The 27893-nt window shown below is 33.6% G+C and overlaps 1 protein-coding gene across 1 annotated transcript in view; it reads right to left on the reverse strand.

Moving 5' to 3' along the window:
* Positions 1-4985: 4985 nt before the first annotated feature.
* Positions 4986-27893, reverse strand: part of LOC139486044 (uncharacterized) — a 34520-nt gene continuing 11612 nt past the window's right edge. Inside the window, exons 4-12 of the mRNA XM_071270737.1 lie at positions 26675-26723; positions 17538-17617; positions 14880-14948; positions 14616-14657; positions 12600-12665; positions 10045-10134; positions 8356-8460; positions 7673-7729; positions 4986-6669 (exon numbers count right to left, since the gene is read on the reverse strand). Of these exons, the coding sequence (XP_071126838.1) occupies positions 6077-6669; positions 7673-7729; positions 8356-8460; positions 10045-10134; positions 12600-12665; positions 14616-14657; positions 14880-14948; positions 17538-17617; positions 26675-26723 (1151 nt within the window). The 3' untranslated portion in view covers positions 4986-6076. The remainder of the gene's footprint in view (positions 6670-7672; positions 7730-8355; positions 8461-10044; positions 10135-12599; positions 12666-14615; positions 14658-14879; positions 14949-17537; positions 17618-26674; positions 26724-27893) is intronic.

Genomic DNA, 27893 nt, shown 5'->3' on the forward strand with positions numbered 1-27893 from the left:
AGGACAACAATAAAAACGTTCCATATTTGGGTTTTGATATTAATATTGTTTCATGTACATTTACACCATATCCCCTTCATATTTTCATTGGGTATACGACAGACTAAATGAACATTCGTTGTTATAAATATTCAGCATCTTCTTCTTATATAAAAATTAATAAAAAATGTATTTATTTCAATTACTTAAAATCTTTTATTTTCATATTCTGCAGTAAATAATAGTGTAGATCCGCAGAAACTTGTGTAACAATCTCAAACCCATATTATATAATGGACCGGCTAAGTACTAGTGCCAGCCCTTAATAACTGATTCGTTATACATACGATTGCTGATATTCTAACTTAGATTGAATTTCTATAAAGAAAGATGAGTATCGGACAGAATGCTTTGAGTGAATTTACAAACTCGGAGATAGATTAAAAATTGCGGTTTTTAAGAACAACAGTTACTGATCAAATCAAACGTTAGGAGTCATTACCCAATGGAACAAAAAAAAACGGTCATATTCCTGACTTGGTAAAGAAAAAATTATGTTAACGGAAGTTTTGATTTTCGACGCTTTACTTTGTCGTAATTGTTGTCGTATTATAAAAAAAAAGACATTCGCTACCAGTTGAAGGCAGAGGTTTACTAATTTCAGTTGTGCTTTTCTAAACATGGAACTATTAAGATAGTTTGTATGGATCCCTATTTATGGTTGAAGACGATAGTATACCCTAATGACGTGTTTGTGTTTTCGTTTTATTCTGTTATGTTATTGACACCACATCGTTCATTTTTCCAATTGGATGTAATCTAAACAATGCTAAAGGCGTAAGATTTTCCGGAGGATTCAAAGTAAATTCTATTTAATTTAAATTAATATTTATTTTGTGAGGTACGAAAAATGCTAAACAACCAACTAATGGTATAATATGCCGTTGTAGTTATGTGTTATGAACTGAAACGAAACTAATGCTAAAACGTCCACACACAAAAAGATGTCTTGTAATCGTAAGAACATAATGAGGAAATGTTTTCGTTCTTACCTTTTGCATACACCTTCTTTTTCTGTTCCGTAAACATTCGAAATCAAAAGTAATTGTAAAATACTGTATGTCAACATTGCTTAAGGAAATAAAAGTTCATTTCATTGAGTAATACTTGATATGATGGTAAACATACGGAAACTATTTGAAACATTGATGTGATAAATATAGCATCGGAAAATGACAAATATCCTGTGCTGAAAACAATTATATACTACAACACACGTGATTTAAAAAAAAAAATACTGTAGACATCTTTTTGTCGGTTTATAACCTGAAATTTCGTAATATCAATATGTGAAAGGTCACATAAAAGTCAGAACTTGAGATTTTTATGCAGGTGAACTCCGGGAAATTTTCATTATCTATTTTAGAATATCTAATCGAAGAATTAAATTGAGAACACTATTCAATGTTTGACTGAACAACACATCTATAAGCACATGCGCGTATGTGAAGTTGATTATCATTGTTGTTCGTTTACAAGTTGCATATTGAATATTTTTTGATATTTGAATCTTTCAAAACCTCATCTTTTAATGACATTGCAAAGGCAATTTATATAGGAATGATAGAACACGTAAGGAACTTAATCTTTTTCTACGCAGTGACAGTTGATTTGATTCAACGTCATAGACAACGACTTGACAACCCATATTATTGTTTGACGTAAGGAGACTGAAGTATTACCGAGTTAAAAAGAGTTTTTAATCTGAAAAGATGAAATTTTGCCGTATCTCTGAAATATTTGCTGCAGTACGTCATAACATCTTGCATTTGTCAATGTTGATAACAAAAATACATAGACTAAATGTAAAGCAATGCCCAAAACAAACTATACCAAACCTTATTTTTCTTATCAGAACAAAGGTGTGTGACAAATTAATTTGAGTCCGCTAATTACCATGTTACTTCATATAAATGTGTACAATATCCTCTGTAGGTAGCCTATCATGGCCGATGGGACATAAAACAAATGCATCCATGATTGATTGTACAGAATGTTCATGACTTAAAATATTCAATACAAGCACAATTAACAAAATAATTACAAATGAAAGTGAACCAACGCCTGGTGAATATGTAGTACGACAGAGTCCCTAAAGTGGATACTTCGGGTATGCAGGGTCGTTACGATAAAAGAAAACCAACTCTTATAACAACAGGTTAGGGGCTGCTGCGGAAATTTATTGATCGACATGTTTCGGTGCCTAAGGCACCGTCATCAGGATAAAAACAATACAAAGAATCATGCTGAAGTACAAAATCGGGTTGAAAACATTAAAAAAAGTCACAATGTTACTATGGTAAGAACAATTTCGACAGGCTTCCCTTAACCTGGGGTACTGATTCAGCATAGACTAGTGATATTTATGCTGTGTCATTTCTCTCGGAGGCCAAAACACTTTTACAGCATTCCTGACGCGATATGAAGCAGTACCTCTTGCCATGGGAAGCCAGTCGAAACATTCACTTGCTATTTATAACGTTACTACCATAGTAACATTGTGATTTAATCTGTTATTTAAAATTTTTCAACCCGATTTTGTACTTCAGCATGATTCTATGTATTGTTTTTATCCTGATGACGGTGCCCGAAGCACCGAAACATGTCAATCAATAAATTTCTGCAGCAGTTCCTAACGTGTTGTTATTATAACTAGTTATCAAAGTTAAGGTATCAGGATTATAATTTGGTACCCCATACACGCGTTTCGTCTACATAAAACTCATTTAGTTTTTTTATGTTGTGTCATGTGTACTATTGTTTGTCTTTTTCATTTTTAGCCATTGCGTTGTCAGTTTATTTTTGATTTATGAGTTTGACTAGTCCCTCTTGTATATCTTTCGTCCCTCTTTTATTGAATAGTCTATTGGTGCCTACAGTTATAAAATGCAATCAGCTGATATTGATTTTCTGTCAGAATTAAAACGAGTTCATGGTGTATTCGCAGTATTGTCTGCTCAGTTACATGTACGTAGAGTCACAGAAACCCGAAAAAATCAAAAAAAAAATTGGATAGAGTGGAACCATTATAAGAATTTTAATCGCTTCAATTTTACAATTTTCGACCACCAGTTAAAACCCTCATTTCCATTTTCTTAACATCAATTATGAACAAATCATCTAGTGTTGTATAATTTCCTTTTCTTACCAACATATGTAAAAGAGGGACGAAAGATACCAGAGGGACAGTCAAAAACATAAATAAAAAATAAACTGACAACGTAATGGCTAAAAATGAAAAAGACAAACAGACAAACAATAGTACTTATAACACAACATAAAAAACTAAAGAATAAGCAAAACGAACCCAATCAAAAACTAGGGTGTGATCTCAGGTGTTCAAGAAGGGTAAGCAGATCCTGCTCCACATGTGGCACCCGTCGTGTTGCTCATATTATAACAAGTCTGGTAAATAGTCTAATTCGGTAGGTCACATTCATGAAAGGGAAGGGGATTGTATTCACGACGTAAGGGAAATATCCGATATCATTTGTGAAACGGTTATTCCATAACGGTCAACCAACGCGTGGTGGCGTCCGTAAGATTTAAGAAGGGATGATTTCAACTTCACCATTGAAAATCTTAGTGTAATAGCTTCCTTGTGAGCAGCCACTCTCTATCAAGAAAATCATGATAGGAAATGCAAGCACGGGAATATCGTATAAATTGGGAGATATATACCCCGTATGCAGATGCTGCTGGAAATTTGCTACTTAGAAATGGAAAGTTCACAATTGGAAAGCTGAAATCATCTCTCTTTTGTCGTAAAGTTTTGTTTTCAACCGACCCAACCGGCCCTCATTGTCAATTTCTAGATGTAAGTCAGGATATAAGGTCGACTGAAATGTATCTGTTGTATTCTTTATATCTAGTTTAATTGGATAGATGCGTTCAACATAGTCACCAAATTTTGAATTATTTAGTGAAAAAACATCATCTATGTAGCGGAAAGTAGAGTTAACGGATATTACTAACTTCTTATCTTTCTCCCCAAGAAGTTCATGTACGAAGTCAGCCTCATAATAATAAAGAAACAAGTCGACAAGACGAGGGGCACAATTGGTTCCCATTGGAATGCCGACAGTCTTTTGAATAACATGTCCTCCGAACGTAACAAATATGTACAAGAAATCAAGCATCTTTATAGTGTCAGTTTCAGAGATTTTTTTGTTTGAATCAGAGTGATCCTTTACAAATAAAATTGAGAATGGAAATGGGGAATGTACCAAAGAGACAACAACCCGACCATAGAAAAAAAAACAACAGCAGAAGGTCACCAACAGGTCTTCAATGTAGCGAAAAATTCCCGCACCCGGAGGCGTCCTTCAACTGGCCCCTAAACAAATATATACTAGTTCAGTGATAATGAACGCCATACTAATAAAAGTAGGATTGATCCCTCCCTAATACAAGATACTTGAATCTACGTTGGCCATTCTTTTTAATGCAACAAAACATTACCAACTCTTTCAATTTACCTTTTAAGGTATAGAATACATCCTTCTCATTGTCTTTATCATGCATATCGTCATATTAATACATTCACTTTTATACTGCAACTAGTTGTGCTTATTTCTTAATATTGTAAAATAAGCTATATTTTGTGCAATGTCAATTTCAGCATAGAACATTTTGGGATGAAAAAAAGTTTGAAATTTGTTTCACAATTTGAACATCTATCAATGTGTTAATTAATTCAAGTTGTATAAAAAGAATATAAGGTCAATGTCCTAGAAATATAGAAAAAACAATATTTGGAAAAAAAATTGGAAAGGCTCGGTAATACCTCGCCAATCCCAAGTTTTTCAGCCGCATACACACATGTCTATATTGTTTCTGACATTGACTTGATATTGAATATTAAACAGTAAATTGATTTTGTTCTGTTTGATGTTTGTATAATGAATAAAATCACGAATACACATAAAATAAATATACTATTTATGTTTACCATAAAATGAATTATTGTATAATCTTTTTTTTTTTATTTTCATAGTTTTTTGCACTATAAATAAAAACACAGACACAAATCAAATCAACAACATGATACATGTTTTACTAGAATAAGCTAGTTTAATTATACTAATTAGAGGAGAAACAATGCTTGCTGCTGTGGTAGTTAGAGTCTTTTTCGTGTTTGAAGCTGTGATGTATGTCTGTTCTTGGATTTCGTCAGCTGTAGTCACCGTAGGCATTTGTCCTTACTACTTCCCTGTGTTCGTCCATTCAAAAGTGAACAAAAAACGATTAATGTCTTTCTTTCGAAGTATCTGTTTAGTCTGATTTTTTTTGCTAATGCTTTTGCCTTCTTTTAATTGTTTGTTCTGTACTGCTGTCAAAATGCTTTGACTCTTACTGTCATCCATATCACGAAATAGATGCATTGTAGATAAAGCTTGCTTTTGTGACCTTGCAATTTAAAATAAAATGATTGCTGATTCCATTGTATTTGTGTTTGTAAGTGAATTAATGTTAAAATTTTGAATATCCCCAGTTTTAAAACCACCTGATATAAGGCATACGTGTGATTTGTATCATTGACTGGCAGAATTTGGGACACAAAACTCACTTATATTTGGTGTTTTTGCATATTATACATACTAAGTCATTTTGCAAGTCCATTACCATTTGTATAGTTTGCATGTACTTCAACCACATTACCTACGTACAAGCGATCTTCTTTTCTGTATGCAGCAGTACAACTACATACTAGTATTAACCATTCTTGATGCAATCGGTAATGCTTTGTCCATCAGGTCGCATGATAATATCTCCCGTTATTTGTTGAGGATAATGTGAACATGGTCACTCCTTGATTGTTTTAATTTGTCTTTACATTAAAAAATAACATAAGATGTCTTTAATGTAACTAAATGAACGAAAAAGCATCGATTCAATATATATCCTTGATTATGTCTTTGATACATCTATTTTACTTTGAGTTGTAGGAGCATAAGATATCCCGGGAATACTAGAGATATGAATGATATTACTTTCTGATCAATTTTACACCAGTAGCGTGTTCGATCTATTTGCGTCATCGGTGTATATAATGAAGCAGGCCATTTTTTAGTTTCAGCGCCTCAATCGCGTTCAAAAGGCACATCACATGTTGTTCTTTGTCACGCGCATTGGCTTTATTATCAATCAAACAGTATCGTCTCCCGCATTCAGATACAAATTTGTCTAATTCAGGAATCTGTTCAAGCCACTGCCCTATCGTCTGATGTCTCTTCATTTTATCAGCATGGGTAAAAACGATAATAAGAAATTGTTTTAGCTTTTCTCCAAAATAATTTAGAAATGTTCTAATTGAATCAAGATCGTCTTGTCTGATACGCCCATACTCAATTACAAATAAAACAATATGTGGGCCAGGAGCTGCCAACTGAATACACCTTTTTATTTCTAATTCAGTATCTTGTTTCTTTTCATTTATTCCACATATGCCTGGTGTATCAACTATCAGAAATGATTTTTGAAGTACGGTCCCTGTCGCCCTGGTACATTTTTCTGTTACTAGCTTCGGAACATCACTTGCCTCAAAACATCTGTGTCCAAGTAGAGAATTCGCTGTTGAACTCTTTCCCACTCCAATCTTTCCCAGACAAACAACTCTAGTCTGTTCGTCTTTAATTTCCACATGAAAATTTAAAAAAAATACATATTTAAACACGAATATGTCCAATACGAACACTACGCAAAGGTTTAAAACAAGTTGTGTATGTCACTTGTTTATCTTTTAAATTTTACAAAAAGCAAAATATGTTCACAACGCTACAAAGGGTTCATCATGTTCGAATCTTATACATATCGAAAACATGTTTGAAATGTAAAAGGGAAAAGCTGTGTTTGTCGTTGAATACCAATGTTCGTATTTTTTTTGGGGGGGAGGGGGGCAGGTGCACCCGAATTCAAATGTTTAAGGATTCACAGATCAATTTCTACAGTCTTTGTACGAAGTAATTAGCAAAACTACGAAATAAAATATATTCACGATATCGCAAGTTTTCTTATACTACGAAAAAAATGATAACCACGAAAGTAAATAAATCCACAAGTAGGTACTTTGAATTAAAACAAAAAAGTAGCTATTACAAGGTTTTTAAAAATACGCAAATCAAAGCTGAAATACCGATACATTTTTGTATGTTACATTGCTAATGTAAAATTATCTACGAGAAAAAATGAAATAAAAAAAAATAGTAGCTTACATTCTGCATGAAAGCATGGTTCAAAATCTACATTGTTTTATTTGCGTAAAACATTTCCTTAACAAATTAGGACAACGATATCAAGTATCATTGATGTATTCATATTCTGTATATTAACAGTTCATAACATGTTTTTTTTTTAAACACTACAGGTTCTCAAAAATGAATTTGTTATGTATTGCCTTGGTCTTTGTCAAAATTTTACGAGTTGTAAAGCACTCCAATGTCATTTGGATTTGACTTTCTATCTTGTTTTGTATACAAAAATACCCAATGAGTGAAGTTGCGCTTTCCAACACGTCTATTCTATTTCTAAGGATCTACATTTGTACCATCTACAGGCTCTTATAGATGATGTGTTTTCCATGGTGTTAGTTTGTTAGAAAATAGTATAGTATATTCTTACGCATTTAACTTACCTAAAACGTTTTTGGGGTCAGCACCAAATTCAACTTCTTTATATATATTACTTGCAGCTAGATTTCATGGTAAAAGAAATAAAAGATGATGATTTACTGAAACTTTTATTCAGTGGAATATAGAAATGATATATTTGGAGCATACAGAAAAAAACATCACATCAAGTCAGGCAGCATTTGTGTTTAATGAACAAACAAGAAACAAACTATTTTACAGCTTGGATATAAATGGTGTTCATGGTATGCATATGAAACCTTACATGTACGTAATAAACAAATTTGATAGTGTGTGTCAAAGTATTATGATATGCAAAGGTGTGTTCAGGAAACGATCTGATGAAATTTAAAGACGGATATATGTTTATAAATAATTCTTAATTATATATATAAAAAAACTTTTTATTGTCGTGAATTTGTATAGCGCTATCATAAACATCGATAATTTATTTTTTGATGAAAACGCAAAACAATATAGTATCCTTTACAATATCGCTTGGCGGCTAAAGAGGAATATTTCTATGTAATATTTGTTTCCAGTTAGTTACTGACATATTTCAGGTTATTATGCTTTTTTCTCAAATAGAAACAATATTGGGAATAACTATTATTTTACAGAGTATCGAATATTTATCAGCATGATGTTCACAATGAAAGTCTGGTATTGGAAGAAGCATATTTATTACCTGTATGGCAATGAGAGCTGCGATTATCTTCCTTCAATGTCAAATAAAGATATGACTTTTCTATATTCTTCGAAGTAGTTGGTTTCTCATGATCATTCATACTTTCTTTTGCATTTATAATAAAACAAATAAAAGAATTACTAAAGTACAAAAACATGATAAAGTAGATATTCTCTTCAAATTAACAATACAATTTAAAGTCATTCCCAAAAATCTTTTCTTTTAATTCCTCGCGGATTCATGTTTTTTAATCAATCTTTATGATACACATCTAACACGTAATATGATAGAGATGATGAGGGCACTTATAATTTTGCAAAGACCACATAATATATGCCCTTCAACAATCAACGAGACCCAAAAAGGTCCTATTATGATAAAATATGAAAACAAAAGACACCAAAAAATGAAATTAAATGAAAAACACGTATGGTTGACACATAACGAGCACAACCATTGAACTGCATGATCATTCTGAAGAATCTAGCAGGGTTATACATTTGTTTACATGTGCTTGAGGAGTAAATAGTTATCAAAGGTACCAGGATTATAATTTAGTACGCCAGACGCGCATTTCGTCTACATAAGACTCATCAGTGACTTCAAAATATTATTTAAACTGACTCAATGGTGACACTTTGCAACATTTAACTTAACTATAATGGAGACATGTGCAATGAGCGGAGTTCAGTAGTTTTGTGATTTTACTTTTTATAATACGTCCATCGGCCATCAGTTTTGATAATTTTCCAATGATTATAATTTAGAGTATCCGCCATGTTATATACGTATAAATAAGAACTTTGTAATACTCATAATTGAGCTAACATCAATAGATATACATCATTATTAAAAGTTTCTTGATGATTGGTAAATGTGTTTTTGAGTTATCATCCGAAGGAAGTATAGAAGACAGACGAACGGACGTAAGGACTGACGAGCGAAGGTTACAATGGTTAGATAAGAGACGGGCGTATACAAATCAATAAAAATGACTCAAAGACACAATTTAATAAAAAAAATAGTGATTCTAGACGTTGATGTTGATCAACTCATAGCCGAGCGGAAAAGTGCAGGACGTCACATGCATGATACATGTTATAAGTTAGGTACCACCTTATGCAATGATAAACTATAAGAATTAAAAGAGTGTTTTGCTGCAAGTCTAAATAACTCGATAGCTATACAATCATAGTAATGTTTCATACTATTGACAATACAATCTTCATCTGTTTAATAAAAAAATAAAAAATATTTAATATTTTGGGTCGATGTTTAATTTTTAAGCAAACTTCATTCAAAAAACAAGTTACTTTTCATAGAATAAAAAAGCATACCGTTATTTTCGAGATCTATTTTCTACAATGTGCATCTTAGAACTGACTGTGTGTAATGAGATGTATACAACTAAAAGAATTGAAATCAAAACCAATGTTGTTTGCATGTAAAAGAATATACCTAAGGTTTTTAAAAAGATTCTGCTTAATTGGGATTCTTGTCATTCATTTACAGTTAAACAGACAACATTTGTGTATTAATGTTGACGATTATTGTATAAACCTGCTTGACCTTACATTGTGAATTGCAGTCGCATGCCAATGACGTATTGGTGGACTTATATAAAAATTCCATTTTCTACGTCGCATATTAACAATTGATCAATCTTGATGGAGATTATGAAAAACACACCTGTTTTATAAGCCATCTCGCTGACTCCTGAGTAGTTTGAACCTCCTTGGTCTATTGTTTCATCTGCCAAATATTCTTCACAACCTGAATCTATAAAACATATTTAGTATTACAACAAATGAATCAGATAATAATATCTGTTCAAGATGAAGCGTCAACGCAATCTTTGTACTTGCATCATTGTGCATAAATCTTTTGTTACATATATTCTGGAAGAATATGATTTATTTTTATACAGTCACTGATTTTGAACAAACAATCAGTAATGGGATTAGCTACACGAAATCAATGCTCTCCTTATTTTGTCTATATTAATGTTATTTGAGTTGTTGTATGTTTCGTGCAAATCGGATAACTGATATTTACAATGTGTTTTGTGTTGTGCTGTTTTGTCACCGTTTCAGATGAAGGAGATATTGTATTGAATGCTCACAGCTATAGTTAAGGTAGATCATAAGTGTATACTTTTTGAGACAGAATTTTCTTATAATCTGTCAAAATGAAGATTTTAATACGCTTTTTTCAAAAATATAATAAAAAGTATGGGTCACCGTGCTATTTTTCAAGCTATGAGTCGTTGAAAATTGGCTTAATTTGGTTAGATTGTACATGAAAAAACACATAAGAGTGCATAAAATGAATTCTATGAGATAGAATTTTGAAATAAATTGTGAAAAGAGAGGGTTTATTACATGCTTTAAGAAAATAAAAAGAAAAAAGGGGGTCACCGAACTTGTTTTCTTGCTACAAGTAAAAATATTTTTTTTCCCTATTAGTCCAGTATAATTTTTTTACTGTAAGAGTTATCTTCCCTTAAATGGCTCATTTGAAAAAATGATTCTAAAAACAAAAGAAAATGATATTTGTTCAAATATTTTGGTTAATACAATAAATCACCAAGTTTTCCTTATATAAACAAACATTTTAACCATAAAATTGTAAATCTGTCTCAAAAATTGCAGAATAGGGCAAATAACTAGACCAATTTTGTACTGTGATTGTACAATCCAAGATGGCGGTATACCATGTATCTACCTTAATTCAGCCAAAATTTAAATATCTGTCATAATTTCTATACATAAAAAGGCCTCTGCTACCTTTGTTATCTGTTAATACTAAGTCTTGAAGCTGGTTTTTTTTTTATTTTTCTAGACAACTTTCGGGATAATCCATACCGTCATTTGATACTTAGTTTGTGTTAAAACTAGATCACACATTCTGTTGGGAGACTGATATAATTTCAGAATAAGAACAAAAACCTTGCATTCATATAAAACAAATATAATAACATGCTGGGCAAACCATGCATCTAGAACGTTTTCTGGAATAACCTTTATCAGAAACACCCGAATCGGAATGTGTGAAAGCTAAGAATGTATAAAAATCGAAACTATATGACCAGAACGGACTTAAAAATAGCCTTATCCACTTAAGATCATATTTGTCTGAGGTAGTTGAAACCTAAGTTTGTTATAATTTAAAGTTGATGGACGATTTCATTGGATATGTTTGTTATAAATCTTGTCGGTACAAAAGTAAGGACAGCTGAGATGAAGATATACTCGAAAACTAACAGTCCATCAAGAGATTGGTAGTTTAATATACTTCGTTTATTAAACATAATACACATATTCAGTTTATGTTCAAGATATTAAAGTATCAGTCAAGGATTACATGTACCACAAAGAGTCTTTTTTCAGGTACAAATTGATGTAAAAATGATCAAATGCCAAACATTGCAGACTAATGCTTCATTGTGCTTATATCTACTTCATATTCGATATGATTTGCATGATTCAATTGAGATGTACCTTAATCATTCTCAAATACATGTCAGGTTTATTTGTGCTTCCTTTTCGGAACCATTGAAACTACTACTAGTGTACCTTGAGATTGCAAATGTTTAGAATGTACTTTAACATATTTATTCAATACGAAATGTACTATATTGCCAAGATACCTCCTCATTCCGTCATTGATGCATATACATGTTTTATATACAAAGAGGAACATAAAAACATAACAAGTGTTGACATGACTAACAAAGAGACAATAATCCCCTACAGCATAAAAACATGCCGAAAAAAAATATCATTAAAAAATGATCCAAAATATTATGTTTTATGCAAAGAACTATACCAATTACTTGCTGCTATTGTAAAACTCACGATGGTGGTATACAGTGAATCTACCATATATATACAATGGCATCAACATGACAAACCCATGCAAACAAAAGTAAGTGCTATCGCAATTCGTAAAGTACAAATCACCAAGTTCATTCTTGGTATAAAGAACTGCAAACACAGTAACAGGTTCCGATACTATACTTGTTTTAAAAATAAAGTACTTTTTATAATGAGATATGCTAGTACAAGTTGGTAAAGTTACCTTTCTGGTATTAACAAAAAATTGAATAATTTATGTGAATGTTTATCAATACATTAAAGTATTAAGCCAAAAAATGAATTCAATTGCGTAATCACCTCTTACTTTGTAGCGTATGATCATAAATATATGGTTTTACTTCCTATAGAAGATATGAAAAATCTCACCTGATCCATATGCCATTTCGCTGTTATTTGGTTCATTTAAACCTTCACCAAGGACTATGTTTACACCTGCAAAATATTAAAAAAAAAAGAAAAAAAAATACAAGAAAACGAACTCAGACAAAAAGACAAAACGGAAAATGCATAATAATGAAAGTTAAATGGCAAAACGAGAAATACAAACACAACATATTCGTAAGTAAATGTAGGTTAGAAAAAATGTTTATGCTTCTTTATGATCTAAAAAGGATAATAACAAAAATATTGAACCTAATCAGATGGGAAAAGCATCAGCTATAAAATCAAACGAATGGATAACAATTGACTGAGAACAGACTAGAAACAGGTATTTTCTACAAATAGTGGATTAAACTTGGGTTTATAGCTAGCTTAACCATTCATTTGAATGAAAGTCGCATAACATTTCAGTTATGAACTAAAATCGTACATAAACGTACGTTCATCCAACCACCTTCTTTGTCGGTGGTCATGTAACCATGTAACGGTATAACCCTTCTTAGATTTCGACTGCCGATTTCAGTGATGCTGACTTGTTTGTAGATTTGGATATCTCTTTTGCATTTTACAGTTATAATAACTGTTATAGATCCTATAATTGCAAAAAACACGGAAACTGGTCAATCACCATCAACTACGTAGTATCAATAACTTCTTTGTTTCCCTTATATGTTTTTCTTGTTAACAACCCCCTTAATTCTTCCATGACGATAATCCAGAACACTTGAAGAGAACCATCAGCAATTGGCAGAAATCATGACAATCCTTATCAATGGATATAGGAGTCAAACACACCTAGCCATGCACAAAAATTGAGTGTGACATCTAACAGTCTCTGAGTTTTTTTGCAGTGAATTCAGATGTTATCCTTTGTAGGGACCCTCTTATAATTGTAGAGTTTTTCTGTATCTATGGTGAAGGCCCTACTGTGACCTTTGAGATAAAGAACAGGAATATAATCGCTGTTTCTTTGAATTTTGTGTGGTATTTTGCTGTGAATCTACTGATTTTCTGTTATTGATGGAAACTCCATTTCCTTACTTTTTCTAGTAGTTACTGGAAAGAAGGAAATGTATTATGGGCAATATAAAATCATAGGTCGAAGAAAGACTTCACAATATAAAAAAACTAATAGACTAACAACAATCAAAAACTAGTTATACAAAAAAACTAAAGATTAAGAAACACAAAACCAACAATAGAGCAGTCATTAACTCAGTTAGGTGCTGTACGATATAATTCAAGTGTGTCCTTTAAACATGTTAAAATAATTTGCCTTTATTGTCTGATATAATAGCTTTCATTTAAAATTTGAAGTTCGCAGTTACTGTTTACCTTAAGCAGTTTTCAAAGTAATTGTCAAAAACCTGAAGAGATTTTTTTTTAAATTTTAGGCAATAATTCCTATTTGGTGTTATCTATTTATTTCATGACGCTATTGTAAATCATATATGAATGACGATATTTGTGGCGTTCCAACGAGAAAAGTATAGCAGAGTTAACATATAGGAAAAAGAAAAAACAGACTTAAACAGAGGTTTAAGGTAAAGAAAACCTTCTATGAGGAGTCATTTGACAATTTAGATTATGCTGATTTGCAAAATGTACATGTAGGTTATAGTTTGCCTGTCTCTATATATATCATAGTGTGTAAGATACCTGCCAAAATGGGTATGATTCTTCATTGAAAGGTAATAACTCCTACAATAGTAGTCTAATAATTTTGAGAAAAAATAGAAGATAAATGGATCTTGACAAACTGAGAATGTTTGAATGACGAAAAATGACGGACGATGGATACAAAATGGTTACAATGGCTCACTTGTCCAATATGACTTAAAAAATAACAGACCGACGTTCTTTATATCTGATCTCTCACTGTTCTAAACCAGTGTCCTGTATGTGCATTTAGTTCATTTGAGAAACCATTTTGATTCAAAATGTCCTTTACATAGTATATCTACTGAATGAACCCATTAACATCAATCTAATAACACTTACCACAGGTAAACCGTGTATATAGTAAGATGTAGATAATGAATCCTGAAAAAAAATGTTAAAAACACATATAATCAAATCTAATGAGTATCAAATTTAACCAGTATAAAGTTCAATCGCATATCTTACTCATTTTTAAAATTTCTTTTTTTATAAATTACTTATGTTTTTTTTCTCTCTGAACATGCTGAAAGAGCTTAGTAAAATTGATAAGCTGGCGTTTTCTTAAAAGATTATAAATGATAATATGTTATATTACGTACTTACCTGTCGTCATAATGATAGTGAAAATCAACAATGTTAATGCAACATATCGGAATAGATCCGATAAGAAACCTGAAAATTGTAATTATTGATATGAGTATCTGTATTGGAATCATTATTTAATATTTATAGCATAACATTTTATGTAGCATCCCCTCTATCCGCCTTATTTATAAAAAAAAAAGGACGCAACCTATTAAAACAGCCATCAAAACCAAACTAGAAACAAAACAATTTCAGCCAACAGTTAAACAACAAGTAAATAGCAATTAAGCAAACAAATAAAATGTATCGATCAATATACAGACAACAGACATCAAAACTGACAAAAATGATGAGTTATTGATTAACTCATCAATAAATTAAAAAAAATTAAAAAAAACTCAAATCGAAATTTGGGCAAAAACACGATGGAACAAAATATTTTAAATTTGAATTCAAATCTTAAAAGATTGAAAACGCAATGTATCAACAGTAGCTGGTTATTATTGTAGAGTGAATATAATTGCTAACTGGAAATAAATTTAACATATACGATCAGCAAATACACAACCAGTATATACAAAATATTTCTACTAGCATTACTATTCAGTCTTCAAACTGTTTGATTTGTTTTTATATTCTGATTGAGGACTGCGAAAACATAAAAGGGGTTAGTTAACAACAAGAAGACTAATAAAAGTAGACAACACCATATTCAAAAAGGTCTGGATGGACCATATAACCTTTACATCTCAATTGGCTATAAAGCAATTCAAAATTTATTTTCACCTTTTATACATAAATATTTTTGGCAGATACTACAAAATACAGCAATCCAACTGAATGAAGCAAAAGAAAGCATAATAAATACATTATCAGTTTCGGAATAATTGACACCATTAATTATTGATTCGTCATATGGTAAGTGTTTTTGTGACCAAAAATAATGTATGATGTGTATCGATCTGAGGAGTTTAGGCCTTTTCATAAGAGGCAAAAATTAAAATCTCACAAATTCTGAACTATAAACGGAAAGTCCATGACCATATGATCAAATTTAAAAAGCAAACACATCGAACCAATTGACAACAACCGGTAATTTCTGACTGTGTACAGACATGTTATTATGTAGAAAATGGTAGCTTAAACCCAGCTTCGTTCTTATGTTGTACTGTTACACAACTTTTACAGGTGAGGGGAGGTTTGCCATCCCGCTACATGTTTAACCCCGTAAAATTCTGTATTGATGAACCTGTCCAAAGTTGGGAGCTTATAATTCAAAGGTTCAGTGGTTGTCGTTTGTTGATGTGTTCGAATTTGTTTTCCGTTAATTTTTCTTTACATAAAGCCGGCTGTAAGTTTTCTGGTTTGAATTGTTGTACAGATGTCATTTCGGAGCCTTTTGTAGCTGAGTATGCGGTATGGGCATTCCTCATTGTTGAAGGCCATACGGTGGCCTATAGTTTTCTATCAATTTCTGTGTCATTTTTGTCTCTTGTGCAGAATTGTGTGATTGGCAATTATACCACATCTTCTTTTTAATATAATCATAGCCAGGAAAACCTCTCACTTATATGACAGTTGCATACACTTGCAAAGGGACATTCAAACTCAAAATGGGAAAAAAACACCGACGACGCCAAATGGCTAAGAAAAACAGATTGTCAGTAAACAAAACATGCAAAATTTTGAATTTTGGTGGATAGTTTGACTCAATGACAATCATACACAGTTTCTTATATATGTTATATAACATGATGATGTGGGTTGGTTTTTTTCTGAAGAAGCAAAATAAATTATTTGGCTTGATTATTCAAAGTTATTACGGTTTAACAATTATACATTGAATGAGAGTTATTTTTAGGTTGAACCTTTTAACGTACTCCTACAAAAATGAAAAGTCCTTTTCTTGTCAAGAATGTTTGTTGATTTCTGATCAAATCAGCTGTTAATACAAATTACATTAAGGAAGTTCGCTACTCAGTTTCAAATTACAAGTTTTTTTTTATAATACAAGTATATAGTATACATAAAGGAACAGAAAAAGCGAAAGAAAATATATGGGTGTATGTACTTGTTTTCGAGATAGTAGACTTTAAAATTTTAGCGGGACAATGTTCTCTCTTGATTTTCCAAGCTTTTTCATTGACTAGTTTAAGTTCTCTAAATTATTAAAAAATATCAAATATTTTATTAGACTTTTACAGATGGCTTATAATTATACATGTAAAAGATTTATATAAAGAGCATTGGGGTCAATTGGCAAAATATTCAAGGCATTCACATATTAGATAAAACCCGAGAATCTGTCAAAAAATCCAAAACATGCTAGCGAACATCCTTAATACATGTTAAATATTAAATAAGGGTAAACTCACCACTTTAAATATAATATCACATATTTATTTTCACTATATTTTTAATGTTTCCCCTTATACGTGCTATGTTTATTTCCATATGACTAATATAACATGCATAGCACAATATATGAGGATAATTACATTCAACTTTTATTCACTTCATTTTTTACTATCTGATGTTTAAATAGCCCCCCCCCCCCCCCCCCCCCCCCCGCCCCCCTCCCAACCCATCACCCCTGTACTATCATTTTTAATGCATTCCTGATGAAATCAAACAAACCACGAATATCAAAAGTAGTACATTCCCATAAATACATACTTTTTTCTATCCTATAAGTTGTTTGCATGTGAAAGTTTAAATCGCTCTCCGGAAAGCTGGTCTTCACTGACAGTTGAAACCTGATTGTTAAAAATATATAATTAGTAAGGTGTGTTTTTAAAACTTCCTTCTTTAATTTTTGCGATGTGGTTTAAAGATACATCTTTGATATGTCTTGTATGATTTTTAATTTTAGTTTCTTGTGTCCATTTCGGATTTTAGCATGACGCCCATTTTCACTGCACTAGTATACATTTATTTAAGAGCAAGTTGGAGCACGCCTCCGGAAGCGAGAGTTATTCGCTGAATCGAAGACCTATTGGTGGCCTTCGGATTCTGTCTTCTCTTTAATTTGGTTGTTGTCTCTTTGACACATTCCGATTTCCATTCTCAATTTTACTGTCCATACCATAAAAATCAATAAACGATGCATTTTATTTTTAGTTTTTAATTTCACAAACCCAGGGAAGTATTTATTATTGTGTTATTCCCTTGATGACAATTGGAAGCTGTACTGTTTTGGTAAAGTGCCGAATTGACCATGTCGTCCTTTTTGTATCATTTCACTCCCCAGTCTCTTTTATCCCTCGATATTTGTCAAAACTGAAGCACGTTGTTTTTCTATTTGAAGTTTAATCCACCACTAGAGTAAGTTTACCTTTTATATTTGTGCTCATTTTTTATATCGTTGTGCATATTGTTGAACTATACATTTTATGCAAACTCATTTTTGATTATTGGTGCTCATTTACGCACGACATGAAAAAATATTGCCGCTGTGAATTTACAGTACTGTTTGTATTTTTTATGTATGCATTTGCCCTTTAAATTCCATTCTGTATTTGTCAATCCCACATATTAGGATTTATTTTTGTGTTTTATCGATGTAGACAAGGGTCACGCTCGAATTTTCTAGAACTACAGTACCGCACAGTTTTATAGTGTAAATTTTTCATCGTGCACGATATGTAAACTACAGTCATTGACATATGCAACCTGTCATTTTTATTGCATATATAGATACTTACGTGTAACCTTTTTCTGATAAATTGATGTTGTTTTTCGAAGTGTAGTGTACAAGAGTTACTTGTATCGAACTATGTAACCATTTTCTTTGTGAATGTACTACTTTTTGACATTTATTGACTCAATAGTATGCTTATGTTTGTTATTTTGTATTTTCAGTTTTTTACCCTCTCTGGAGGTCTATACCAATAAACAGTTGAACTCTCAACGACTTATCAGTACAGTAAAAAATCTAGATCAAAGAGATGAACCCAAGATAGATTCAACATGTCACACTCAGAATCCGTTTCTGACAGAGAGCTCAGATCTTTGAGAACACTAACATCAGATGGAGACCATCTTTTCGAACAATCTAATGAAAGACATCACTATATCCTCAGAACTATAAAACGAGATATAGACGCTATTTTATTAGACGTTGAAGATAACCCAGTGGTGGACCTGTCCACAGCGTCAACATACAGAGAGGAACTTCTGAAACTGTCAGAAAAGTATGAGAAAGAAGCTAACAGATATTTTGATTACTTAAAATCATATAGGACAAGAGAAAGTGAAAGTGAGCATGCATCATTTAAAGTGTCATTCTATGCTTTAAAGGTTAAGATATCAGTTGTCAAACAACATCTAAGTGAATTGCTACCTAGAAGATCAATAGAAAATAGTGAACGAACTCATAAAAGTCGTAGCTCCCAACATAGTTCTCGTCATACTGTGTCAACAAGACACTCATCACTAAGTGCTCAATCAGAGATTCTTAAACAAACAGTGAAACTTGAAACCGCTAAGACACGACTTAAATATGCTAAAGAGGAGGCGGAGTTGTTGCACCGCGAAGCTACACTCAAAGCAGAGAAAAATGTCCTCGCTATGAAGCGAGACGTTGACGAAGCTGAGTCGGGATTACAAGCTGTTAAGAAGGCATTGGATTTCGATCTTAAAGACTATGGTGAAAGTTACGAACCACCAAGGATCGCTGATCCAGTAGTTCAACATGCCAATGAAAAGAAAATGTCTGAAAGAAAGTACCGTAGTGCTAACATACCAGATACACGTAACATTACAGAACAACGTACAGCAGAATTTGTGGAGCAACAGCGCTCACACCACTCCTTACATTTGAGCAAACATAACCTTGAAGTGAACAATGTAAATATTCCTATTCATTCTTTAGAACCATTGAATCCTACAGCACAACCTTTCGTTCCAACTCAGAGGAACGAAGCACATGAATTGGCCAAGTTCATGGTGAAGAAAGATTTAATCACATCTAGGCTCATATCATTTGATGACCAGCCGTCACATTACTCATCTTGGAAAATTAGTTTTCAACACATAATGACTGAGTTAGATACAAATCCATTGGAACAGTTGGACCTTCTTATAAAGTATTTGGGACCGAGCTCAAAACAGCACGCTCAGAACATTAGATGTGCTAATGCTCATAATCCGGCTACTGCAGTGCGTCTTATATGGGAACGCTTAGATTCTAGGTTCGGTAGTCCAGAGATGATAGAATCGTCACTTCACTCACGTATAGTTAACTTTCCCAAACTCTCGAACAATAACCGAATAGAACTCTACGAGTTAGCGGACTTAGCCGCTGAGATCGAGTCAATCCGCAAAGATGAAAAGTTTGCCACCACATTCGCTTACTTTGATTCGTCTCTAGGCGTGAATCGTTTTGTAACTAGATTACCTTACAGTATTCAAGAAAAATGGACAACTACTGCCAATGGTTATAAGTCAAGAAACTTTGGAGCATATCCTCCATTTTCTTTCTTTGTGCCATTTTTGCAAAACATTGCTAAAGTGCGTAATGACCCTGGATTTTTATATGACAATCAAGACACCAAACCATCCACATCTAAACACACAAGAGTACAAAACCGAAATCGAAGTCCTGCGAAAGTTTCAAGCATTAAAACAGACATTGGACACAGTGTTAATAAACCACCTAATAGTACTAGTATTCAAAAGTCAAAAGAGGATTTGTGTCCCCTTCATGGAACTAACCATACGCTCAACTCGTGCCGCGGTTTTCGTACTAAACCACTGTCAGAGAGACTTGATTTAATTAAGCAAAAAGGTTTGTGTTTCAAGTGTTGCGGACCTAAGAGACATTTCCGTGACAAATGTAAAGAGGATGTCAAATGCAGTGTTTGTGGTTCTCGTGACCATCCGTCAGCCTTACATGTAGATATTACAGCGAAACCCGAGAAAAAGCACGAGGAGGAGAATTCTAAGGAACAAATAAGCAGCAAATGTACCAAAATATGTGATTCGATACACAATACAAGTAAATCATGTGCTAAGATAGTACTCGCCAAAGTATATCACTCCGAGAGACCAGATCATTTCAAAACTGTTTACTGCGTGATCGACGACCAAAGCAACAGGACTTTAGCAACGTCAGATTTCTTCAACTTCTTCGGCGAAAATGACACTGAAACAGAATATGAACTTGCTTCTTGTGCAGGAATGTTCATTACGAGTGGAAGACGAGCTTCCGGATACATGTTAGCGTCACTTGACGGATCATCTTATCTTAACGTACCTGAAATTATCGAATGTAATGACATTCCAAACAACCGGGAAGAAATACCGTCATCTGTTGTAGCTTCAAGTTATCCACACATGATGGACATAGCAAGTTGTATTCCTGACATTGACAATCAGTCTGAAATACAGATGTTAATAGGCCGTGACCTAATTAGAGCACACCATGTTATTGAACATCGTATAGGAGTCGACGAGGTACCGTACGCACAACATTTGCCCTTAGGATGGGTTATAGTAGGGAATGTATGCCTAGGAAGACAAAATGTTGTAAATGTAAACAAAACTGTAATTTTGAACAATGGACGACCTACATTATTGTCCCCGTGTGATAGCCACATGTCAGTGAAATTAGACCCAATCTTCAACAAGACTCAACTAGACGAAACGGAAGGCACGTCAATAGAGGATCAAACCTTTTTAAACATTATGTCATCAGGATTCTTCAAACAAGATGATGGACACTGGATTGCGCCACTACCATTTAAACCCAACAAACCTTCTTTAGAAAACAACAAACAAATTGCAGAGCGTAGAGCTAAATCTTTCGACATGAACTTACGTTGCAACTCCGTAAAGCGCACACATGTGTTAGAATTTATGCAGAAACTGTTAGACCGAGAACATGCCCAGATAGCACCCAAACTATCGCCAGGTACTGAGTGCTGGTACCTGCCTATGTTCGCAGTGTATCATCCAAGGAAACCAGAAAGTGTAAGAGTAGTTTTCGACTCTTCAGCAAAACATCATGGACTATCTTTGAACGACGTCTTGTTGAAAGGTCCAGATATTTATAACAGCCTACTTGGAATTTTACTCCGTTTTAGGAAAGAGGCTTATGCCGTAACCGTTGATATCGAACAGATGTTCCATAACTTCAGAGTCATCGATGAACATAGACGTTTCTTGCGCTTCCTGTGGCACAAGGACAACGATTTTGATAAACCGCTAACTGAATATCAGATGTTAGTACACGTCTTCGGCAACAGTCCATCCCCAGCAGTGGCTACGTATGGTCTGAGACGAACTGTCCAACACGCTGAACTTGATGTGAAAGAGTTTGTTAGCAACGACTTCTACGTAGACGATGGTCTTACCTCGTGCGCAACGCCAGAGGGAGTTATTGATCTTGTTCAAAGAACTAAACAAACTTTATATGACAATGGCAGACTTAGATTGCATAAAGTTGCATCTAACAGCAGGTTAGTGCTCGAAGCATTCCATTCAGATGACCTTGCCAAAAATCTCAAGGACCTTGACCTTGGATCGGCAGATCTTCCGATGCAGAGGAGCTTAGGTCTCTCATGGAACACAGAACTGGACGAGTTCACCTTTAGAGTATCTTCTGACATCAAGCCATTTACACGCCGCGGAGTTCTGTCAACAATTAACAGTCTGTATGACCCAGTTGGCTTTGCTGCACCAGTGATAATAAGAGGCAAATTACTCATGCGCCAGATGCTCTCATCTTCATCTACTTCTGATTGGGACGATCCACTTCCAGAACTTCTAAATCAACAATGGGAATCTTGGGTACAATCATTGAGCGAACTTGAAAATTTTCGTATATCTAGAAAGTACAATGGACCTTCATTTGTCAATAGTGTTAAACGAGAAATTCACATATTCTCAGACGCTTCTAAAGATGCAATAGCAGCTGTCGCATATATCAAACTTTATAGCGCAAATACTGTTAACACTAGCTTTCTTCTCGGAAAAGCCAAAGTTGCCCCGTCTCATGGACACACAATTCCACGTCTGGAACTGTGCGCTGCAGTCTTAGCAGCAGAGCTATCTGACATTATTCGAGATCAATTAGATATCGACCCAGATGATTTTTATTATTATACAGACAGTCGTGTAGTACTTGGATATCTGACAAACGAAACAAGACGCTTCTACATATATGTTGGTAACAGGGTAAGCCGAATTCGTTCTTCATGTCAACCTACTCAGTGGTCTCATGTGTCTACCAATGACAACCCAGCTGATTTAGCTACTAGGTCCATCAGCACGAAAGATCTTCCAGAGAGTCTTTGGATAAAGGGCCCTAACTTGCTCTCGATTAATGACAAACATGATGAACACGATCATTTATTAGTAGATCCCGAAAATGACAAAGAAATACGTCCATCAGTTAGCTGTAAGAAAACAGATCTCAAAATCGAAGACAATAAAACGTTATTAGGATGTAGTAGATTCGACAAGTTTTCTAAATGGACACGTCTTGTAAGAAGCATCGCCTTTATAAAATCAGCCATTCGTAGGAAACTGCACCAAGAAGGAGCTACCTCAACTGATCTGCTAAGAGACTCTGTAAATTTAATACTACGCTCAGTTCAACAGGATGTTTTCTCCGACGAGATTAAGTTGCTTCAAGAAGGAAAAAATGTAACTTCAAGAAGCCAGTTGGCTCAACTATCACCTATACTAGGCTCAGATGGACTCGTTAGAGTAGGAGGAAGGCTCAAACACGCTACTGTAAATGATTCATTAGACATGTCCCACCATCCTGTGATCCTTCCAAAGAACCACCATGTTTCGTTACTTGTTATTCATCATTTTCATGAAAGTATACACCATCAAGGTAGACATTTGACCGAAGGTGCAATCCGTGCCGGTGGTTATTGGATTATTAGTGCGAAACGTTCTATTTCAACTCTCATCAACAAGTGCATAATTTGTAAGAAGCTCAGAGGAAAACTTGAATGGCAGCAAATGTCCGATCTCCCAACAGATCGACTTAGCCCTTGTCCTCCGTTTTCTTATGTCGGCGTGGACACATTCGGTCCATGGTCCGTCGTATTTCGCAAAACTAGAGGAGGCTCAGCTAATCAGAAACGTTGGGCGTTACTGTTTACATGCATGACCACACGCGCTGTGCATATCGAAGTGATAGAAGACATGTCAACCTCGTCTTTCATCAACGCTATGAGACGCGTAATTGCAGTGAGAGGTCCTATCATCCAATTTCGTTCTGATCGAGGAACTAATTTCATTGGAGCAACATCAGAGCTCAATATTGACCCTGAATTTGTCGAAAAAGGACCAATCAAGGAATTCTTACTGAAATCCGGAACTACCTGGATATTTAATCCACCTTACGCACATCATATGGGTGGCTCATGGGAGAGACTTATTGGTGTTTCTCGTCGGATACTCGACAGCTTGTTATTGGAAAACAAAAGTAAGACAATTACTCACGAAGTGCTTGTTACACTAATGGCTGAAGTTATGGCCATCATAAACAATAGACCATTACTACCAGTTTCAACTGATCCAGAGTGTCCCAGTATTTTGAGTCCGTCGTCATTGCTTACGATGAAAACTTCACCAGACGTGAAACCGTTTCCTTTATTCGGTCCAAAGGATATGTTGAAATCTCAATGGAAATGTGCACAAGGATTAGCAGAAGAGTTTTGGCGTAGATGGAAATCCGAATATCTTCATCAACTTCAGATTCGTACAAAGTGGCAAACTGACCGTCGTAATCTACAAGTTGGTGACTTAATTCTCATGAAAGATCAGGATACGCCACGTAATTCATGGCCCGTAGGACTGGTGGACAGGATATTTCCAAGCTCGGACGGCAAAATTCGAAAAGTGGAAGTCGCCATCGTCAAAGACGGAAAGCGCACAACTTATACCAGACCAATTACCGAATTGGTAACTCTCCTTGAAGTGGACTAACTATAATACACGTAGTGACATTGTGTTTTATTCTGACAATCAAATTTGATACATACACAATTATTATAACATTGTAAGGGACACAAATGTTAATTTTTCATATGACATTATCCTTTTATTTTTAAAATGTAGTGATTTCCTATGAAATCAGAGGAGGAGTGTACTGTTTTGGTAAAGTGCCGAATTGACCATGTCGTCCTTTTTGTATCATTTCACTCCCCAGTCTCTTTTATCCCTCGATATTTGTCAAAACTGAAGCACGTTGTTTTTCTATTTGAAGTTTAATCCACCACTAGAGTAAGTTTACCTTTTATATTTGTGCTCATTTTTTATATCGTTGTGCATATTGTTGAACTATACATTTTATGCAAACTCATTTTTGATTATTGGTGCTCATTTACGCACGACATGAAAAAATATTGCCGCTGTGAATTTACAGTACTGTTTGTATTTTTTATGTATGCATTTGCCCTTTAAATTCCATTCTGTATTTGTCAATCCCACATATTAGGATTTATTTTTGTGTTTTATCGATGTAGACAAGGGTCACGCTCGAATTTTCTAGAACTACAGTACCGCACAGTTTTATAGTGTAAATTTTTCATCGTGCACGATATGTAAACTACAGTCATTGACATATGCAACCTGTCATTTTTATTGCATATATAGATACTTACGTGTAACCTTTTTCTGATAAATTGATGTTGTTTTTCGAAGTGTAGTGTACAAGAGTTACTTGTATCGAACTATGTAACCATTTTCTTTGTGAATGTACTACTTTTTGACATTTATTGACTCAATAGTATGCTTATGTTTGTTATTTTGTATTTTCAGTTTTTTACCCTCTCTGGAGGTCTATACCAATAAACAGTTGAACTCTCAACGACTTATCAGTACAGAAGCACTAAAAAAGGTTTGATTGTAAACCATTTGTTTGCAAGTACTTAAAATAAATTAATTGTTAGTATATCTTTAAGGTGGCTATGATGTCTTCCTCCATCTTGGATTTAAAAGAAGCAGATAACTTTGGTCAAGATATTTGATGAAATGTGCAAATTTAAACAGTTGTATATGATTTATGTCAAAGACTTCAGATATCAATATAGAACATTGTGTGTTTGATCATGGTAACAGCTGTAATTTCTCAAAAAAACACCTTGTTTATGTTTGATTAGACTTTTTTTCCAACTTTAACAAATAAGAGGAGATAATTTAGATAAAGTAATTTTTATAATAGAAAGTGTTAGAAATTTATCTATTTTGAAATGTAGCAAGACAACAAGTTTGGTGAGCCCATTTTTCTTTTTCCTATCTGAAAGAATGTTTTAAGAGCAATCTTCTTACTGTACATTTTATCTTCTGATATTACATTTTCTTGTTATAACACTAAATTTGATATTCATACATTGTTCATGAGAGTAATCATGAACAATGTATGATTATCAGCATAACTGATTCCAGTACAGTAAAAGAAAAATAAGTACCGGATTTGAACCTCACGTGAACAGCGATAAGTGGTTGGTCTGAAACCAACAACATTTCAACAGTTTCAACTTTCGTTTCCGGCTGGACGATACATACTTTCAATTAGTTTAAAGTATTAATGCGTCGAGTATCTTAAAATGTCTGTAAATTATTTGGTTGATTTTTCTTCATTTTACAATGTTGAAGATTGGGTACAGTATCTTTTACAATAAAACGAACTGATCACCATAGTAATGAACAAGTCGAATCTAAAATTCATGTCAAATGTATAAAGTTAGCAGTTGATGAAAACATGGTTTATCACATCAAAATTTACATTTTTGTACATGCAGCTAAACCTATAAAGTAAAGTACGCTAATATGGAAGAACGTTACTTTACCGTTTAGTCGTTGAATGTTTCACCAAAGTGTCCATCGTACAGTTGTTTTCTGTCAAATATTAATTAAAAAAAACATTTCTGATAAAATTATAAAGATTTTTAATACAAGTATATTTGTAGAAAAATTGTTAATGTTTGCTTGCCCCTAAATCAAGTTTCAATTAAAACAAGTTTGGCCCCGGACCAATCCTGTATATCTTTATCATTTGTTATAAATTTCATTTTCTATGTACATGTATCTAGAGTTATCCAAAATTGGTTGATAATTGTATGATAATATTTCATTGTTATGCAATTATACTTTATTTGTTCATTTATTTTTTTACTCTTAAGGAAAGTTCATCGGAAGGTAGCAAGACCTTAATGATAAATAGTCCGTATCAATTTCACAAACAATACAAGATGGTTTTGAAGTATAGATTCTGGGTGCTGACGTTGTTTATCATCTTAATAACGTGTTGTACATAAATGTTGTAGTATTCTTGTATTTGTCTTTAGGTATAAAACTTTAACTGTGTAGTCTGTTTTTGTTGTAATTCATCTGAAATTACTCTGTACTTACACATCCCGTTATTGTATTATTGTTCTATGATAATTTTGATATTCTTGTCTTTCATGTTTGCTAATGAGATTTGTCTAAATGCCTTTGAGTGTTTCTTCGATCCACATCCTTGTAATTTAGATAGTGCTTGTTTTCTTTAAAATTAACATCAAAAGAATGAACATCAACTGTACATGTCATATTCCTGACTTTGTACAGGCATTTGTAATGTACAAAATGATGGATTGAACCTGGTTATAGCTAGCTAAATCTCTCACTTATGTGACAGTCGAGTGAAGTTTCATTACATTGACACAGATGTTTGAACAAAACAAACAGACATAATAGGTACAATAGTGCTACAATGTATTATCTTCATCACAATAAAAACAAACAAATATGAAAACAAGCGTTAACCACAATAACGGAATGTATAAGTGCAGAGCCACGTCATATGTAACAAAGAAACGCGACAATGCATACAGACAAAGCATTTTAGCAGAAAAGGAAGACATATTTACAAACAATTATCATGGAACAATAACATAATGACGGGATATATAAGTACAGAGCCATGTCATATGTAACAAAGAAACACAAAAAGCCACAAGTTTAAACCAGAGGTTATTAATATCTAATATATTATTAAAAAGATTCCACTGTGTCGCGTGTAACAAT

This window comes from Mytilus edulis, chromosome 8 (assembly GCF_963676685.1).
Source record: "Mytilus edulis chromosome 8, xbMytEdul2.2, whole genome shotgun sequence".
Classification (NCBI taxonomy): Eukaryota; Metazoa; Mollusca; class Bivalvia; order Mytilida; family Mytilidae; genus Mytilus; species Mytilus edulis.